The sequence below is a fragment of the Centrocercus urophasianus genome, unplaced genomic scaffold, assembly GCF_019232065.1.
Source record: "Centrocercus urophasianus isolate 14NV4802_14NV808 unplaced genomic scaffold, USGS_Curo_1.0 seq_11, whole genome shotgun sequence".
Lineage (NCBI taxonomy): Eukaryota > Metazoa > Chordata > Aves > Galliformes > Phasianidae > Centrocercus > Centrocercus urophasianus.
Window position 1 is genome coordinate 3,174,107 of NW_024884253.1, and position 19,536 is coordinate 3,193,642.

Here is a 19,536-nt window from a genome sequence, read left to right on the forward strand (position 1 = left end):
AGACATCAAAAGCAATGGAAATTGGGAGCAGAAAACTAACTGATTGCCAGGATTTCCCTTACAGTTTCCTAATAGTGTTCCAGTGAATATACGTGCACATACACTCTGACTGCACTTACTTTAATCAAAGTGTAGTGTTAGGTTTCTGCTAGAGTGAAAACACAGCACTTTTTACAATCCTTGCATTTTGGGTTCTTGAGAGCCTATGGAGTAACCTGCTGCATCATTCTTAGGATCCCATTTCAGAGAAGTAAACACTCTGCTTTGCACAGATAAGCAAGTTTTCACTTCACCATGTTTAGGTTAGTCAGATGGCAGCTGCTCAGAAATAATCCCAGAAGTACTTGGCAGCAGGGAAGCACATCATCAGAGGGGAGATAGATTTCATGTGTCTCGATAAATTCCCTTACACTGAAAGTGTACTCAGCTTTACTCAATAAACTGTATGTTCCTGAAAATGGAGTTAAGTAAAGAGGGAGAGGAGAAACAGCACAACTGCACACAATGCCTAAAGGCTTCAGAGGAGCCCGTTTTTGGTTTTTTTTTAAATGGAATGCTTGGATCATTTTGTTGGTTGTTGGGTAGAAGAGCCTTTGATTTGTTGAGCTTCATGATGGTTGCAAGCAGCTGCACTTAGAATTACCTTCAAATTCCTTTTGAGAGCAGGCCAGAAATCAGTTGAGTCTGTCTATAATAACCATTCCTAATCCACACTCACAATTCCAGTGCCCTGAAGTCTCCCATTTAACATTGTTTTGTTAAGGAATAAAGTTGAATTTTAACATTTCCAGTGCAATGTGTTGGTGCTCTATTTTGATGCAAGAGACCAATATCTTGGAGGTTTAATTTGACTTGCAAATATAGCTTAAAAGTTCTGTTTCTAGATCAATAGCTATGATAACCATGTTTTTTTGTACTTAATTACTGATGCTGACTTTCATTTGTAGAAAAAGTTATAACCTTTTGTGTATGTGTGCAGTTCTTCACTTTTCTCATATGGTATTGGATACTTAAGGAGCAGCTTCTCATCCTTATTTGTGTTCTAAGTAAGGGAAGATGTGATTCTTCAAGTTTTTAAAAAAACAAACTTTTTTTGCTCCTTTTTAATGAGAAGTCATTTAAAAATATGTCTGAACATTTTGTATCCAGCATGAGAAGTTTGATGGTGACGTGTGAGTACTGTCACAGTGCAGGCAACGGTCTGATCCATTGCAGGTTGTAGACTAATGCATGACAAGAGCAGAATGTGCTATTTAGTTGACTTCTGATGCACTTTATGAAGTGTAAAGGTTGCTGCTTTTACAAATTAGCTTTGTCTTCATACAGACCACCAGTATTCCAACAGCCTGTCATATTCCTTGGTGCAGATGTAACCCATCCTCCAGCTGGAGATGGAAAAAAGCCCTCCATTGCTGCAGTGAGTACACTGTGTGGTTAACTCCTGCTTTCTCCACTGTTCAGTTATGAAGCATTTTATTACTCGAAGTTCTTACGTGGCCCATTTCTTCTGATTGCCCATTTATAGCATTCTAAATTATTTTTCTGCAAAATCTAATGAAACTTTGGAGAGCTTGCTCTGCTGCTAATTATGTAAATGTGTGTATTGTGTTGTAAAATGCCTGAGATGCTAATACACTGAGGAGCTTTTCTATTAGCTGGTATTTATCGACCTGTAAGAAGCTGGCGCATGCTGAAATCTGCTTTTTCAGCAGTTAAAAATATTAAGAATTTAGCTAAACAGGAATGTGTCTGCTTCAGTTGTGGTTTGAGCGTCCTGATCATAGAAGCATAGAGTGGCTTGGGTTGGAAGAGTCATCAAGCTCCAAGCTCCCTGCCACAAGCAGGGCCACCAACCTCCAGATCTGTTCCTGGGCAGAAACTGTGCAGTAATTGTCTTAAATATAGGGTGCTCTGCCTTATTTAATAATAAAGGTCTTAGTGCTACTGTTGAGTAAATAGACAAAGCAATTGCTTTCACGTTTGCTGTGGTATTAAGGTCTGCATTTTTATTTTCCAACAGGTTGTAGGAAGCATGGATGCTCATCCCAATCGCTACTGTGCCACTGTTCGGGTCCAGCAGCACCGCCAAGAAATCATCCAAGATTTGGCTGCCATGGTCAGGGAGCTGCTGATTCAGTTCTACAAATCAACCAGATTCAAACCGACTCGTATCATTTTCTACAGAGATGGAGTTTCTGAGGGGCAGTTTCAGCAGGTTACGTTTCCTTTTGACATTTGGATTCTGTTGTTTTCTGGTGATAGATGTGGTTTTTATGTAGAAATGAACATCCACCAATCTCTTGCATTCCAGCCAAGATAAGTGGGGAAAATGTTTTCATATAATTAGCAGAAATCCTAAAGAATTGCTTTTTGTTCATTGCACTCGGCTTTTTTTCAGTTCTTGTTGATCCCTGTAGCACTGTAAGTGACTTCAGAGAGCTGGAAAATAGCATGCATTTGAACAGTTCTGGAGATGATTCCTTTTACTAGCTTGAAAAATAATTAGTCTGTTGAATATTCAACACCCTAATTACATGTTACTTTGTATTTGGCAGTTAAAAAGATTTTGACATGTAGCTTATTAGCCTGAGCTGGTGAACTAATTTCTTCTCATTAAGTGAAGAATCTGAGGTTTGATCGTGCGTGCTTTGACATCTCCTAAGTGAGTGACAGGGCAAGAGGGAGCATGATATCTGAATTAATCTGAAAGCTGGTTTTGTATTTATCACATGTCTTTATGTTTATGATTCAGGTTCTCCATCATGAATTGCTGGCTATCAGAGAAGCATGTATTAAACTAGAGAAGGATTACCAGCCTGGAATTACATTTATAGTTGTGCAGAAAAGACATCACACCAGACTCTTCTGTACAGATAAAAATGAGCGGGTACGTTTGCGTTGTGACTGGCAGATATCCAGATCACAGCCAAATTGCTTATGTGCTCTATGGAAGGGGCCTCTGAGGGCCATGTAGCCCAATCCCCTGCAGTGAATGGGGACACCACAGCTCAGTCATGTTGCCCAGGGCCTGATCCAGCCTTGCCTTGAATGTCTCCATGAACGGGGCATCCACCACCTCTCTGCAACCTGTGCCAGTGCCTCACCACCCTCACTGTAAAAGACTTTTTCCTTACATCCAACCTAAGTCTACCCTCTTAAAGCTTGAACCCATTTCCCGTTGTTCTGTCACCACAGGCCTGCTGAAGAGTCTGCCCTTTCTTTCCTGTAGCTCCCCTACAGGAAAAAGCTCCCCTATATGAAACGTTTGTCATGATTGAAGAACTGCGTAACAACTGTGTAACATAGTGGGTGAAATATTTCTGCCTGTTAAGGAAAATGTTCTTTTTCTTTCCCATATGATAAACCAGCAAGAAGCTTTTATGAAACAGCAACAGGATATTTTGTTCAACAAGTCTGCTTGTAATTTCTTGATGTTACTCAAATTCTTCATTCTTTTCAGTTTTTTACTATCTCAAGACACTTAAATGTAGGGATTGCTAGGGTGGCAGTATAGAGCTTAAAGGGTAGGAACATGAAATAGACCAGGCATTCCCAGAGAGATCTGTTCAGTATTTCCAACAGTGCTTAAGGCATGCCTCATCCAGTTCTAAAGGAGGGAGTGTCTGTGGGTTTTGATTCCTGTTCGATGTACAGTGACTTTTGGGTAGCTGGCTGTGATAAAGACACCTGCACAGTAGAAACTATTAGGTGAGATGAACTCTTTCCTTAATGCTGTGTGTAAGGCAGGCAGATGTGTCTTGGACACCAGTGATTTGATTTGGAAGTATTGAGACAACATGTGATTTTGTATCTGTGAACATCTCAGATGGTTTTATGAATGCATTGCAGTCACCATTGTGTCTCTTGTGAAGTACATGTGGAAGTGTTTTGCCCTTTCCGGTGGGGAGGAGATTCCCCAGGGCAAGGATGGTGTCATTGCTGGAAATGAAGAGTTCCCAACTGCAAACCTCTGTTCAAATGCAGCATTTTCCTTCAGTTCTTTTTCCTGCTGCTGGGAATCTGTATGCGAGCATTCGAAGCCTGCTGCAATTGAGGGCGTTATTTACTGTTAATGCTGACATGAAGGTGATTTTGTATTTTGAGAACGCGGTTAAAATTGTTTTAAGGTAAAAGGTATTTCTAAGTTCAGCTTCCAACCACAGATTGTCCTCTGTGGGTATAAACAAGACAGATTAAGGGGGATTCTGTCCTTAATTCTGTCACAAAATGGGAAGGCAAAAGGTGTTTGACAGATCAGTTGTGGGAAGCTCTTCCTGCGTTAATCAGAAAAGCTCATTATGATAGATAACCTCAGGGAAGATTTTGCAGCTCATCTCTTTTCTTTCTTTTTTTTCCTCTCAATAATAGAGACACTTCAAATTTTAGTTTCAGTTGTCCCTTCTGGACTTCCTGCTTTTTACAGATTCCTTAAAAATGTTTCTTGCCTTTACTATACAGCTGGAAAAGAAAGAAGTTTATGTGCATTAATGAATCTGTACATACCATTCACACAGGTTGGAAAAAGCGGGAACATTCCAGCTGGTACCACAGTGGACACAAAAATCACCCATCCATCGGAGTTTGACTTCTACCTGTGTAGTCACGCTGGTATTCAGGTACAGCATTTTGCACGGGGTGGGAACTTTCAGACATAGCATTGGCTGTTGGTAATTCCTGGTGGTGTTTGCACAGGAGACAAATCATACAGCCTCTGTGTTTCTGCTTTGTTCTGTACTGCTAACATCTAAAAGAAATGAACCTGGCAGACAGGAAGCACGCGCTGTGCTTTCAGTTTACTGTGTTGAATTGCTCCCACGTAACTTTGGGGAAGCAGGCAGTTCTGTGGCAGTTCACCCTCAGAGGTGGAAATGTAAGGAGTTGTTTTTGACGTTGAGTATGTGATCTGCCTTCAGGGAACAAGCAGACCTTCACATTACCACGTCCTCTGGGATGACAATCGTTTCTCTTCAGATGAGCTGCAGATTCTTACCTACCAGCTGTGTCATACGTACGTACGCTGTACTCGTTCAGTTTCCATCCCTGCACCAGCATATTACGCACACCTGGTTGCCTTCAGAGCCAGGTATCATCTGGTGGATAAAGAACATGACAGGTGAGTTGCATGGCTTTGGATTACTGTAGAATTTGACAGGGCTTCTGGGTTCAGCAGCATCCTTGGTTAGCAATTGGAGGGCAGATTGATTGTTTTTTTTTTTTCTCCAGTGAAATACATGCAGGGAGTGGCCTTGGGTGGGGAGAGAGGAGAAAGAGGTGTTGTGTTCATGTATCCTTCTTTGCTGTTGTTCCATTTCTGAACTTCAGTAATGTTTTAAGAGGAATTATCTTAGTACAGAAAAGACAAAGGGCTGTTGGAGAGGGTCCAGAGGAGAGCCACAAAGGTGATCGGGGGTCTGGAGCACCTCCCCTACAAAGAGAGGCTGAGGGAGCTGGGCTTGTTCAGCCTGGAGAAAGGAAGGCTGCAGGGTGACCTCATTGCAGCCTTTCAGTACCTAAAGGGAGCCTACAGACAGGAGGGGAATCAACGCTTTGAAAGGGTTGATAACTGCAGGACAGGGGGAAACGGTTTTAAGTTGATGGAGGGAAGATTTAGATTGGATGTCAGGAAGAAGTTCTTTACAGATTGAGAGTGGAGAGGTGCTGGAACAGGCTGCCTAGAGTGGCTGTGGATGCCCCATCCCTGCAGGTGTTCAAGGCCAGATTGAGGTGTTCATGGGCAGCCTGGTCTAGTATTAAATGGGGAGGTTGGTGATCCTGCATGTGGCAGGGGGTTGGAGCTTCATGATCCTTGAGGTACCTTCCAACCCTGGCCATTCTATGGGTCTGTGAACTTTTGACCATTCTATTCAGAAGAAAGGAATGGTATGAAAATCTTACTTGAAAGGAGGGGCAGAATAAATATGGTTTCTTTCCCCCCCCTTCTCTTTCAGTGCTGAAGGCAGCCACACTTCGGGTCAGAGTAATGGCAGAGATCATCAAGCACTTGCAAAAGCAGTTCAGGTTCACCAGGACACGTTGCGCACGATGTACTTTGCTTGACATCTTTCAATGTTCAGTGACTCAGTACAGCACTGAGTTGGATTCACGTGAGACCAGCTGCACTTAGACCAACAGTTGCCCAAGCTCCAGTGACAGCCAGCAATGAGTGATGTATCTTCATTTTTATTTTTCCCCCCTTTTTGCAAGAAAGCCTTCCGTCCAGAATTTCAGACTTGGTTATGAACTGCATTCTTCTACAAAGCCCCACGATTGTTGGAAATGTGGTTTGCCAAAATCTCTTAAGCTGCCTGTTATAAAACAGACCCATGTTTTATAATTAAATCAAGAGCTGTGATCTCAGGGCTTAGGGGAAAAAAACAAAACACAAAACTCTTCATTGTTTGCTATTCATTTAATTGCTTTTAATAATTTGGAGAGATCTAATTCGTACTAAAGTTAATGGGCTAAAATGCTGTGAATTAGCTTTTAATACAAAGGAAAGCAGAGCATTTTTTGACTATTCATGAAGCCTTGGTTTCATTCTAGATGCATTTCCAAAAATTTTATTTTCAAAAGAAAAGAATGACAAAATCCTGCTTTCCAGCTGTCTTACAAAGATTTTTTCTCTGCGTGTCTAAGGGCAAATGTATTTTCTGAAGCTTGTTCTTGAATGTTTTTTATTGTGCTGCATTTAAAAATGTTTTTCATAGACTAAAGAAGAATTTTAAAGCAGAATGAATGAACTTGTACCTGAACTTTTAATAGGCGCAGTCAGATTGGCAGAAGAAGAGGTGCCATTTTTAAGAAAAGAAAAAGAATTTAAGGTTGTTGTTTTTTTGTTTTTTTTTTAAATCATACTGACAGCTAACTTTAGAATTTGTCATACAGGACTGTGACACTCTCCAAAGTCTCTAAGGAATACGGGTCTGTGGTGATAAATACAGTACAATCCTCTTTCACTGTTATGTTTGAATTAATGTAAATTTTATATGTGTTTCACAGTATTAATGTGATAGACTAGATGCTATTATTTATTTTTATTTACTAAGGAGTGCTCATTATACTTCTGTTAACATATCAAGAATGCTTTGGATTTAGAAATTAAAACCTTATCGTGAGGACATTACTATTCAAAAGCAGAAATATGCAATTGACTTCGATGCGAGAGTTGAGAGCTGCGTACAGAGGACGCTGTGTAGCAGTCCTGTGGAGAAGGGCTTTTCAAAGCGTACACACAGCGTAGCAGGATTTACCTGTGCAGTCAAAGACGCACACGAGACCAACGTTCTGCATCCATCCAAGCACAAGCAATTGTATTTTATTTATGTGTTGATTATTGGGGAAGCTGGAGCTCTAAGAGGGGGAGGTGGTTTGATGTTTGTCACGTGGACAGAAGTCAGAGAATCTATGCAGTAAAGGTAAATCTTAGGAAACTGAAGTTTACTTAGGAAGGGAGGTGAAACCTTCGTTATGCATAAGAGTAAACGTGAGAGTTTGGCCATTCTCCTAGGAGAAGCATTAATTAACTGGTAGTTATTAGACAAACACTTCTGTTAGTTTGCACACTGGGTTCATTAAAAACCATAGTACATATGAAAACCATTGCACTAATGATGATGCCACAAGCAGGTGTAGAAGAAAAAGGAAAAAGCCCAGGAAATGTGTTTATGCCGACTTGTTTTTGTTTATTTTCGTAGGAAAACTTAAAATCCACCCTCTCAACGTGTATTTTAAAGATGTTCTCTTCCATTTTGCTTTGTCTTTTCCCTTTTCTCTTAGCAGATGCTCAGTCACTGTTCTGAGTCCATATACCTCTAGCTGCTGAGCTGGGCCAGGAGCTTTAAGCAAGGCAGAGGTGTGTGCCATGCAGCAGGGAGCCCGTAGCTGGCTGCTTGCTCAGTAAGCTAGGAAGTGCCCAGCCTTTGCTGCATTCAGAGTTTTAGGTACGTAACTCAGTGCAGATTCCAAGCATCACCTTGTAGCAGCGTGTTGGTGTCGTTCAGGTGAAACAACGATGGCAGTCCTGCTAGCAGATGTTTGCGTTGTTCTCGTTTGTTGGTTAGCCTGCCAGGTCAGACCTTTGTCTCGTGATGTGAATCTAGCTTTTAAATGATAGACAGTGTAACAGAAAGCAAACTCCACGTCGCGTTGCCTGTCTTCACGTTTTCCAGCAGCCAGGCTGTATGTGCCTCCCTTACACGTACTGCTCACCTGCAGAAGCTTTTTCACACTTGACACATTGCACTTCTGTGTGTTTGCTTCGTGCGTTTCAGATTTCAATTCGGCAGAGTTTTATAAGTGAATTTATTTTTATATGAATTACTCTCAACAAATACAAGGAAGATCAAGCATTTTAAAACTCCAGTTATGTTATTTGCTGCTTGTTACGCGGAGACCTCTTGGATGTGAATTTCGTCCTCCTTTTCCCTCTCTGTGCAGTTCTGGCATAACTGACTCGGTGCAGATGGACAGATGGGGTGAGGAGGACAGACAAGCTGTCTTGACCCCAAATCTTATTTCTGAAGCAGGTCACGGCACTCCCTGCACCCTCTGGTGGATGCATTCTTTGGGCTGGCATAGTAGCTGTGCACTCTTGATCTGAGAGTAGCCGTCATCTGTGGGTCCTCTTGGAATGAACAGAGATTTCTGTGTAGTTTTCCTTCCCTGAGTGTGAAGAACTTGGGATGGTTACATGCATTTCAGGCTGGAGGCGTTTCTGCCTTTCACTGATTTTTTCATCCTCTCTTACTGCTGATTCTGCAGCTTGATTTCTCCCTCCTTTCCCTTGCTGCCCCTTTTCCCCCAACTGGTGAATAATCAAATAGTTTGAAGCCTTTTTCTAAAACAACATTGATGAAGGTACACATGTAGAAAAGTGCAGTGTGCTGTAAACCCAGAAGCTATCTTTCTGGCAGCATTCCTGAAGTTCCAAGTATTTCCTGTCCAAAAAGAAGAAGAAGAGGTTCGGGGGGAACGGCCGAACACCTCCAACCTTCCTGTTGGTATTATTTGCTTACCTCCCATGTGTTTTGTCAGAACAGCACTATCTCAGGTAAACACAAAGCTCAAGGTGTCTCTGCCTCGCATGCATTCCTGCTGTCGAAGTTGTAGCTGGGGTTGGCAGTTATAACCACTGAGTCACTGCAGCTCAGGCCAGCAGTAACCAAACACGTTTTACCCTTTTGCAGTTGTGTTTTGAGCCGTGCAAAGGAGACGGCAGTGCAAAAGAGCACTGGGCAGGACCTCTTCCATTGCATTCCTTGTGCTCTCTGTTATTTTCCTGGCAGTGACCTTCTGCCTGAATTCAGCTGTTGGTGCAAGCTGTCGTGTGCTTAGCAGTCTGAAAGTTGATACTGATTGCACCCTGGTGACAAAAATATCTCATTCCCATTGCAGGCAGGAGCACCGTTACGGACAAACTGATGCCAGTACTGCAGCATTTCTTTGGTTTCAGAGCAGCTCACCTTTAAAAGACTGTGCTTGAGAGATGGACGAGCATTAATGAGTTGCTATGGATTAGTCTTCTGGAGTTTGTACTGAAATAATAACACTATAGGAACAAAAATACTCCAGTACTGAAATAGGTTGTGAAATCTCTGTCCTTGGAGAGGCTCAGACTTGGCCAGGTGTGGGGTTGGGCATCTCCAAAGAGCCCTCTCAGAGCACAGGGTTCTGTGACAATGCCCATATTAACAAAGATAAAATATAAAGCTGTCTTTTCTCATGTTCTGGATGTAATACAGTATTGCTTATTTTTAGAAATTTCTGCTCCAGTGGCTCAATATGGAACATCTACCCTGCATCTTGTACCACCTGGGAAATAGAGTTGAGTCAGTGCTTAGGAGGAAATATCTTAATGTGAAACGTTGGAGGCAGGTGAATTTGTCTCTGCCTTACGTGATTTTGGCATTTCAGATAGCTGTATGCAACGCTAACACTTCTCATCTGTATGCACTGATGTAAGGTCACTTCTGTATATTAGAACTCCTTCTTCGGACTTGGTTCAAGTTAGAGTGCTCCAACTATAAAATTTGGATTGCTGAGTTGCAGTCGTTGATCTTCCATGTTGCAGAAGTTTTGGTCAATTTCCTCATGTTTAGGTCTGTCACAAGGATTTGAAATAACTGTGGAGGTTTTTCAGTGCCCAGGTAGCCTTATGAAAAGATGGAAGTTCCTTGTTAAGATGCTTTTGAAGCTTTATCAGAAGTCACGTGTGCTTGTGCAAAGAGACTTTGTATTGAAAGCAGACTGGGACACGGAGTGCTTTGCACACTGCTGCCAACACTATTTCCTTACTGCAGCAATAAATGGTCACGTGCATCTCTCCAACAAACCCCAGTCTTTTTCATACCAGTGTGCTGGAAGAGCAGGTGTGAGTGGGGCCATCTTGGTGTCACCCCATAAGAATTTATGGTGGCACAGATATATTTTACATAGAAAAAAGGAATGTAAAAAAGTTCTGTTAGTCACACTTGATTCCAGTGAAATAAATTAACTTTTCCTATTTGCTTTAATACTTTTCTCTTTCAGTAACCTCTTTGTGTGTGTGTGTGTGTTTGTCCTGACCCGTGTGCTTGCTCAATTTCTAATACAGAACAATACATTTTTTTACCTTTATATTACATTTGGCAATGGGCTTCTTGTTGCACTCTTGCAGTCTTTTCTAAGGAAAACTTTAAGTAGGAGGCAATTGCACTGATTGTTTTTAATCTCTCTTTTTACTGTAAGACGTTTTTGGCATCTGCTGTAGCTGTTTAAAAATACTGTAAATAGTGCTCTGTATAGCAGATATTGAAATGCTGTGGATCTCAGTCCTTGTACTTCCATTGTAGGAATACTCTCATATTCTACAGTATTGAGATAAGAGCTTTGGTTTTTCAGTGTTGTTGTACTTGGTTTGCATTCTGGTATGAATCCAAGGGCACAGTTGCTTTCTCACGTGTTTCCTGGCTTCTTTCAGCATTTGATTCCTGCCTTGTGTTGAGAAGAACCAACCTCTGTGGCAGAATTAGTGGAATCGTGGGGCATTGGGGTGGAAGTTACTATGCTGGGATGCAGAACAGCAAGTTTTGTCTCCAGTGACTGGAAGGGTGCATCCCTCCAAAGATGCCCTCAGTCTGATGGAGATGGGGTTTGCAGTGTGCGCGTGGTGCGCAATCAGTTTTATGCTTCAGTTGCTTTTCTTGTGTTGTTTTTTGCTTGAAGTGTTAATATGAATGTAATGGCTTGGCCAAATCACTACAAAAGGTGTTTTTATAGGACTCTTAGTTAGCAAGCAGATGCAGTTCAAGGCTACCTCCTGTGTTCCTCTGCAGATAAATTAATTTGTGAAGTGAACCTACTACTACAGCAGCCAAAATGCTCCCAGATCAACTGTATTCTTGTTATGTATTCTGCTTTGTTCCTTGCTGGAGAGCTGCTGGTGCCATACTGTGATCTTGGATGTCTTCCTGAGGTGTCCATGCCAAAGTGGTTGTTGAAGTCTCAGAACTAGCAAGGCAGATCTCATCCAGCACGCCTGCTTCCATGCAGTCCCTTTACCTTCTGCCCATTCTCTTGCTGAGTTGATATACTGTTGTTTCCAGATGAGAAGCGTTTTCATAGTTTAGCCATTGGCTGAAAAATACTATCATGTTTTCATTGCAAATGACATGAAGGTGCTTGAAAATATATTTTGAATCTGAGGTAAAAAAAAATATATATATATATATATATGAGTATTTTTTTAACACTTTTTGGATAAGTCGATGTGAGACTGTAACGTTGAGAATTATTCCCTGCTCAGACCACATTTGATAAACTTTGAAGTGGAGAGGAAAAGATTTGGAGTATTGTTTGTATTGTGACTGCTTGGTGTGTCAGTTTGGTGCAGAGCCTCGGCTGTAACTCAGTCCTGAAGTAAGCACACGCCAACTAAAGGTGCTTTACATAACCTGAATAGAAACTGTAGAAAACTGTGTTAATGCATCGCTGTTTACGATGCATCCAAACAAGCTTCCTCGTTTTGTAATTAGCCACTCTGCTGACAGAAATGCTCCCTGGTTGTGCTCAGTGTGCTGGTGTGCTTTCATAGCACTCTTCCAGCTTTACGGGCTTTGTGCTCTGGAAGTGAGCATTTCAGAAAGAAGTTAGCCCAGGATTGCTTGCTGTCTTCAATGTCTTCATCTTTAGCCATCGATGTGAATGATGCTTATTTCTGGCAGGGATGATTGCTGATGTTCTGGTTTGTGGAAGAATTCTTATTGAGCAGTGGTGAGTGACTGAATAAACAAGTTCATCTAATAACTAAAGGGATGATGTCCGAAACACTCTTTCCCATTTGCTGTTATAACTTAACAAGGCTCCCTGCAAAAGCATGAAGTGTTTTGCTCTAGGGGAAATGGCTCCTTTCAGAAAATACTTTGCTGTGTCTTGCTGTTAGGAATCCACAGACACTGTTGGCACTGCTGTGGCTTCGAAGAGGTTTCAGGGCACTGAACTTCTCTGTGAGAAAAACCTTACACAACAAGGAGAGAAACATTGTGTACTTCATAGGAAGGTCTGCAAACCTGAAAGAGCATCAGGAGGAGCCCAGCACTGGATGTCTAATATTGAGAAATGCCATCTGTGCCATGCAGCTACCCCATCCTTTGTGCAAATAAGGCAAAGTGAAACACTATGCACAACCCTGACCCCAGAAAGGCAGTGTTGGTGGGTAGGCCCCTGGAAGCTAGGCTCTGCTTTTAGCCCTTGGTATTGCAGAGAATTTAGGATTTGGTTGGAGTGAAGACAGGGACATGTGCTGAATTTGTAGGTGAGAGGTTGGTGGGAGCTGGTCTTGGAGTTTTGCACTTGGCAGCGCTAAAAATGTGAATGGCTGCTGCTCTTTTCCTTCTTTTTAAACATCTTCAGAAGAAGAACTGTTTACAATTTGTCCCTGTACTGCCTCAACAGATGCATCTTAAACTACCTGTGGCAGCTCTCCAGCCAACCAGCCTACCCAGCGTTCTGAAGAGCCTCCAGTTGGCATCAGAAGGCTGTGTTAAAGGGTGTGTTTGTTTGTAAATAGTGGCTTTGTGTGCACAGATTGCCTCCCCCAGCCTTTTGGATGTGCTATTCTCAACTGAAATACCAGCTGGAATAGCTGCTATCTCAGCAGCAGTTACAGATATGACTTAACCTCAGAGTAAATTTATGAATTGGCCCTAAAGAATAAATTTAAACATACAGGATCCTGAAAAATGAGTTGAGACATTTCTGCCCATTTTGGTTTTGAGTGTGCTTGGCAAACATGAGCAGTGGGAAGGTCAGCAACCGAGCTCGGGAATTTCTGGTCCCTTCTCTGGTTCCTTGGTTAGATTTCTCATCAGAAAAATGCTTGTGATGTGGATTCTATTCTTTCTTTATCAGCTTTTCCTGTTCCCACATATACAGACAGGAAGCTTCGTTCTTATCAGGGTATGTAAAGCTGTGTGGTTGTGCTTGTCATGCACACAACTCAAAGCAGATGTGGTCCATGCTGTATGGCACGGGCACCTGGCAGTGGATGGGATCGAGCCCATCAGATGTGGACACAACAGCCAGAGAAGCGTGTGTCCACGTTTCACTAATATTAATTCTGCATCATCTGGAGGTGGTCAGAACCCACTGTTAATGTGCTATAAAAAAGAGGTAATGCTGACCCTGGTTCTTTTGTTCCTCATTTTCTCATTAGACATGTAAGGCTGAACCTTAAATTTCTCATCTCATTTACAAGTGACAATGCTGTTATTTTATCTTAAATACCATGTCTCCAATTGCCTGCCTGACTTGAATCTTTAATTGATCTTAAATTACCTCTCAGTGTTTAATCCCCAGAATGCCTCTAAATTAAATGAAGATTGTTGTATGTGCCCATTTTTTATTACCTAGTGTTTAACAGCAGAAATAGTTTGTGTTTTCTTGATTATATGGAGGGAAGGGTGAGATAATGTGTGAATTTGCTCATGGAAGAAGATGGACTTGAGGAGTAATTACTGGTAGACTGTCTGGGAAAGCAGCACATCATATGGGGGAAGCAGAAGCAAAACATGAGGAGTAAGGTTCAGAATTACGTATCCATGGAAAACTAAATCACAGATTCTGAAAGTACATCTGGCAAAGTTGTGGGCTGTTCTGGAAGGTTGCAGTTTGTTGTGATTTCTTGGTTCAGCTTGGAAAACGATGTGTGTACACAGGGGTGTGTGTGTGTGCGTGTCCACGTGTCACTGAAAGCTGAGTGTGGCTCTTTGTGTATAAAAATACAGAAGGAGAATATGAGCACAACTTCACTGGCTTCCGTAGTGCTTTGTGAGGGTGTGCAACCACAAAATCTCAGACTTGAGGGCTGTTTGTAAATGCAGACTCAGTCCCACGTTTCTGTGCAGCAAAGTGGTTAACTGATCATGGGGGGAGATGAGACAGAGAACAGAATGTATTAAATCCTTTTTCCTTTAATTCGGTATGTTGCAGATTGAATGAACATCTGTTAAGATGTTCATATCTTTCTGTTAATATTTTTAAATTTTTAAAATAAAAAGAATGGAAAAAGAACCAAGAATTAATTCAGAAATTTTGTATTGGACGCGCTCCCTTGAAACAAAAATGTTTTTGTAACCAGTTTATCATTTTGAAAGCAAAAACGGAGATGCTAAGGGCCTCATTTCAAGTGGTACTGAGTGCGTGCTGACTGTTGTGTGTGCTTGCGGTGTGTCAACGCTGTAGTGCTGGCTGGGTAAGACTGGCACTTGTCATACAAAATCCAGGTGTAGAAATACCCTCTCCTGACTTTTAAATGCATCAGCGGCGTCGTAGGGCTTATTGCAGAGATGAGGTGTTGCTCTGTGTTACTCAGAACTGCTGAGGCTCTGTGTAGGTGTGGAGGGTCGCAATGCGTCGTGTTTGTCTTGATGACGTAGCGTAACGTTTGCATGATGCTGTGTGGCAATGCCACCTTAAGCCTTAAAACAAAGATAAATTTGACAGATTTTCTCAGAGTATGCAAAAAAATACTGTTTAATGAGAGTAGAGTGTTCCTGTAAGGCTGAACTAGTTAAAAAAAAAAAGTTGTCTGAGATGGAAAGGGGAAGCTGTAGATCTCTATACTGTGACCGACCTCTGTAGGCAGTGGCTGTCACTGTGCCCCGCAGAAGCTGATGCGTTGCTCTGGCAGCCTGCCCCAATTCTCAGTTCTTAGCTTTATTTGTGTTGGATGTGTTGTGCTCCCTCCCCCTGTTAGGAGATCTCTGTCTGGAGGAGGAGGATGACTTAACACTTATTTGGTGTTGGAAAAACTCTTCTCAAGTTGTGTGCTTGCTTCACATAGCGCCGTCATTCGCCCTTCCTGCGCCCGATGTCTGATCCTTAAACCATTTGAACTGGGGGCAAACCAAGCAGTGGGGACCCAGCTTTCTTTGTCCGTTTGGATCTACCTCATGTAAACAGTTGGGTGCTATTTACTCAAATTGTCTCAGATGAGATTGGCAAAAAGCGACCAAACCGCGTTTGACAGCCGCCCTCGGCACAGGCTGTCCTCCGCAACCCAAACCCTTTGGGTTTCTTCTTCGCAGACGACAGTGTTGTATTTGAGTTGTGTCCTTCGTGCCTTTGTGTTTGTTTTTTTTTTTTCCCAGTGCATAACAATCAAAGGTCGTGTCCTTGATTAAGAACAGCCAATGAATTTTAACCACAAAGTTTAAAAAAGCAGCAAAGTAGCTTTAGCAAATGTGATTTTTCAGTGTCAGATCCACGTGTACAGTATCACGGCAGAACTAGGCAAAGAGAACAAGCCAATAAAGAACTCCTTGAGATATATATAATCCCAACCCTAGAGATGTACCTCTGTGTATCCATTCAAGTGCATATATATACATACGTGGCACAGCTGCGTGCGTCTGTATATAAAATGGAAGGATGTGTGGGTAAGGGAATAAAATGTCATCGACTTTTCCACAGTTTTCTATGGAACAGTTTACAACTCTGTATAGGTTTTTCTACTACGTGAACCTTTTTTACATTAAAAAAAAAATAATAATTCCTTTTTGGAAAATTTAAGTTGTGATATATGCTATTTTTTTTTTTTTTTTGAAGTTGGGGGAAAAAAAATCAATCAACTTTTTACCAATACCTAATATGGGGGTGGGGGGACGAATCTCTTGTGTACTCTTTAGTTTAATTAGTAAAGAAAAATGATGTATGGGATTGTAAAAGTGCTGACATTCCGTGGTGGCAGGACTTCCAAGTGTTTCCTAAGGCTTTCTGCTGCAGAGAGACTCGAACAAAGGAAAATGCCTCTGTTAAATGTTTTTATAAAACTGCTCCATCAGGTCTATACTTAAGCTATATTTTCTAAAGCCTAATCATCCTTTAATATGCTGCATATAAATTATCAGCATGGTTGCACTTTCTCAATAATAATGTATGCCCTACAATTGGCTCATGATAAGGACTTTAGTTTTTTAACAGAACAGATAGTACTTTGGGCAGAAGGTAATATTTATATAGGTACCTCAAGAAAAAAAAAAAAGAGCCTGAATATGCTGCATTTTGTTCCTTTAACATTGTTCATGTAGCATTTGTTTGCTTTTGTTTTTGTAGTAGACGACCAGCTACCTGTTTGCTTTGGGGGACCCCAGTAGTGTTTTCTGTTCCGCTCGTAGGATGTCGTGTCCTGCCTTGGTTGCATGGACGGGGGTTGCCCTGCATTGCGTATGCAACGGGGAGGGGGGACCACGAGGACGTTGCTTTACGTAGGCTTCAGGAAAAGGATGCTGTATTCCTACAACAGGCAATAGATGTTCTGAATGGTGAATCTGTTGTACCGCTTTCTTGACTCTTTTCGAGTGCGGAGAGGAGGCAGCTGATTAACGAGGGAAGCCCAGCAGCCTGAGCTTGCCCTGTTGGTCCACGTTCTGAGGTGGCTCGGCCGTGCTTCCCAACCTCTGGCTTTGTGGAGAGCTGCTCCCTGCCGTGTGCCCCGTTCCCTGCGGCCTCTTGCTGGTGTGGGTGCATCTTCTGCTGCTTTGTTTCCGAGTCAGTGAAAACCTAAAAACATGCAGAGGTGGGGAATTTTTGTTGAGAGCTTTTGAAGGAAGCTTCAGAGGCTGTGAAGTTGAACATTTGTTGTCACATTCTTAAGCTTAGGTGGGTCCTCTTCCAAGTTTGTTTTACAGCTTGCAAGGTAAAATAGTTTGCACTACTTTTGCAATAAACTCATGAAAAACCTAACAGTTTCTGTTTTGGTTTCTTACTGTATATATACAACTAATACTAAAGATTTAGCATAGTGTTTCTCACCTCAAAACATTAAGACTCGTAACAAGCTCAGAATGCTGTAATTCCTGACAAAATAATGATGTGAATGATATTTTATAAAGTTATTTTGTATGGTGTCAATTTTGTTTTGCCTCATAGTATGTCAATAAAATAAAATTTCTCATCTTTACAACATAGTTTGATGTCTTTTTATTGAACTTAATCCAAAGCCATCAATGGCTTCCATCTGTAGCTCAGAACCAGTTCCAAGTCCCAGTGACAGATTCAAGGCTGAGCAGAGATCCTCATAGTACACCGCACTGAGCCTTTTCAAATTGTAACCCATATTTTGTGAGATGAGACAGTATGTGTTCTAGAAGAGCCACAGTGCCTGGTCCCAGTGATCTCTTCTGCATTGAACCCTTTGGATGTGTTTCAGATGTTTCTGTGGGCGCTCCTCTGCTTCTGTTGCTTTCCAGAATAGTTCATTATGGACTGCTGTTAGCGTAATGCCTCCTAAGTTGTCCTGGAATAACATATGGAAGGTTGTTACTTTGGATAGCACTTGCCTGAAGGTCCTGCTTTTCGTTCTGTTCTGACTTCATTCCTACAGCACCCAGGTCTTAAACAAAGTAAGCTCTCTGTTACAGTGAAGTATCGAGTCAGGAGGATAGCAGAGGTCTCTTGAGTTCCAACACAGCCCAGCCCTGCGGACCAGACTCGTTTTATTCAATAGTAGGAAATACTCACAGCTGTCCCTCCCATTTCAGGCAGAACTCTGTGTTCCCCTTAGATTTGAAACGCTACTTTGAAGCGGATGCAAGCTTGCTTGTGTCAAGCAAGGCTCATAGGGAATGGCGACAGGCTTGAGCAGATGTGAGGCTGCAGTTGGTTGTGGCAAACTGTGGCAGCAATGAAGTCCCCATAGAGGTCTCTGGTGGAATTAATACAAAGGGTGTTCAAGTTCTTGTGGCCTTGCTAATTGCCCAGAGCTTGTTCATCAGCCCACAGGAAACTTCTAAGAGGGATGAAATACAGTGATTTATACTTGGTAACCACAGTCCTTATGGCATTTTTGCAAGCTGAGAAAGATGGGAGCTTCGTTGCCTTTGAGCAGCCTGGGCGTGCTGGGGAGAATCTTCCATGCTTGTGTTGCAGGAAGGAAACCAAAAATACAGACATAATAGCGCTCATTCTGGAAAGCTTCCATCCCCCAGCATGTGTTCTGCTGTCCAAAATCTCTGAGCGCTTCAAAGAGGCCCAGATACCCTGAGAAGTACTGTCAGCTTCCTGCCTTGCAGCTGCCTTCCCTGCAGGGCAGAAACATTCAACAACTGCAAACTTTCAAAATCAATTCTTGGAAAAATGAGAAGAAAAGCAAAGCATCTCCTAATGAAAGCCCACTTAGGATGGCTCATCTTGTTTGAGCTTCAGCCATTTTATAATGACCTTTCTCATACCAGATAGGGACAGATATGGCTCCAGAGGCCTTGGTCACAGCCTTGTAGCACCTAAAGGAATAGCATAGCACTGTCATGGAGAATGTGTTCCTTCTGTGGAGGCTAAAAGAGACTGCATCAACCCAAGTCACGGTAGCAGAAGTGCTTCAGTTTTGCTGCATGTTCCGCAGTGGAACAAACACTGCGTGTGCTACAAAACCATGGTTCATTGCCAGCTATTCCCAAGCAGCTTGGACCACCTCAGGCTTAGGCTACAGGTCTGAGGCAGCAAGGCCACATTCCTATCAGCTATAAATGAGGATAGCTTTCAGGATGACCGAGTGCAGACCACCTGTGGCCAGGGACACCTCTGCCCATCTGCGACCAAAGCCCAGGTATGTGGCTAATAGCCTTCAGCAGCAAAATACACTGCTACTGAGCAAGCACTGGAGCAGCCTCTTAATTCTGTGGCAGAATTTCCCACTTCAGGTCTCACAAAAGTGACCCTCATGCAACTGGCCACCATCTAACATGTCCCCAGAGAACTTTGTTTTCCTTCAGTCCCAAAGCACCATTGCTCCTGCTGTGCCACTGGGCGCTCAATCGCAGTGTTGGTTTACAACCTGCAGATGGTGGCTGACCATGCTGAGCCTCCTCGCCAGGCTCAAGATGGCAGCTTTGGGCAAGTGACTGATATCTTCCCTTAGAACCCCTGCACAGCACCATGACTGGCTCATGTGAGAGGCATGATGGATAACTGGGTCAGCTCCAAAGAACCGGTGATGGAAAATGCCGCTTTAAAACCACGCTAGTAAGTATAAGCATAAGTAAGTATAGTATCAGCATGGGT

The 19,536-nt window shown here is 42.4% G+C and overlaps 1 protein-coding gene across 2 annotated transcripts in view; it reads left to right on the forward strand.

Moving 5' to 3' along the window:
- AGO2 (argonaute RISC catalytic component 2) overlaps positions 1-17,437 on the forward strand; it is a 51,434-nt gene extending 33,997 nt beyond the window's left edge. For both annotated transcript variants that reach the window (XM_042837574.1, XM_042837582.1), the window contains exons 14-19: positions 1,327-1,417; positions 2,021-2,215; positions 2,753-2,887; positions 4,515-4,616; positions 4,914-5,113; positions 5,949-17,437. In XM_042837574.1, coding sequence (XP_042693508.1) covers positions 1,327-1,417; positions 2,021-2,215; positions 2,753-2,887; positions 4,515-4,616; positions 4,914-5,113; positions 5,949-6,057 — 832 coding nt within the window. In that variant the 3' untranslated portion in view covers positions 6,058-17,437. The remainder of the gene's footprint in view (positions 1-1,326; positions 1,418-2,020; positions 2,216-2,752; positions 2,888-4,514; positions 4,617-4,913; positions 5,114-5,948) is intronic.
- The last annotated feature ends 2,099 nt before the right edge of the window (positions 17,438-19,536 follow it).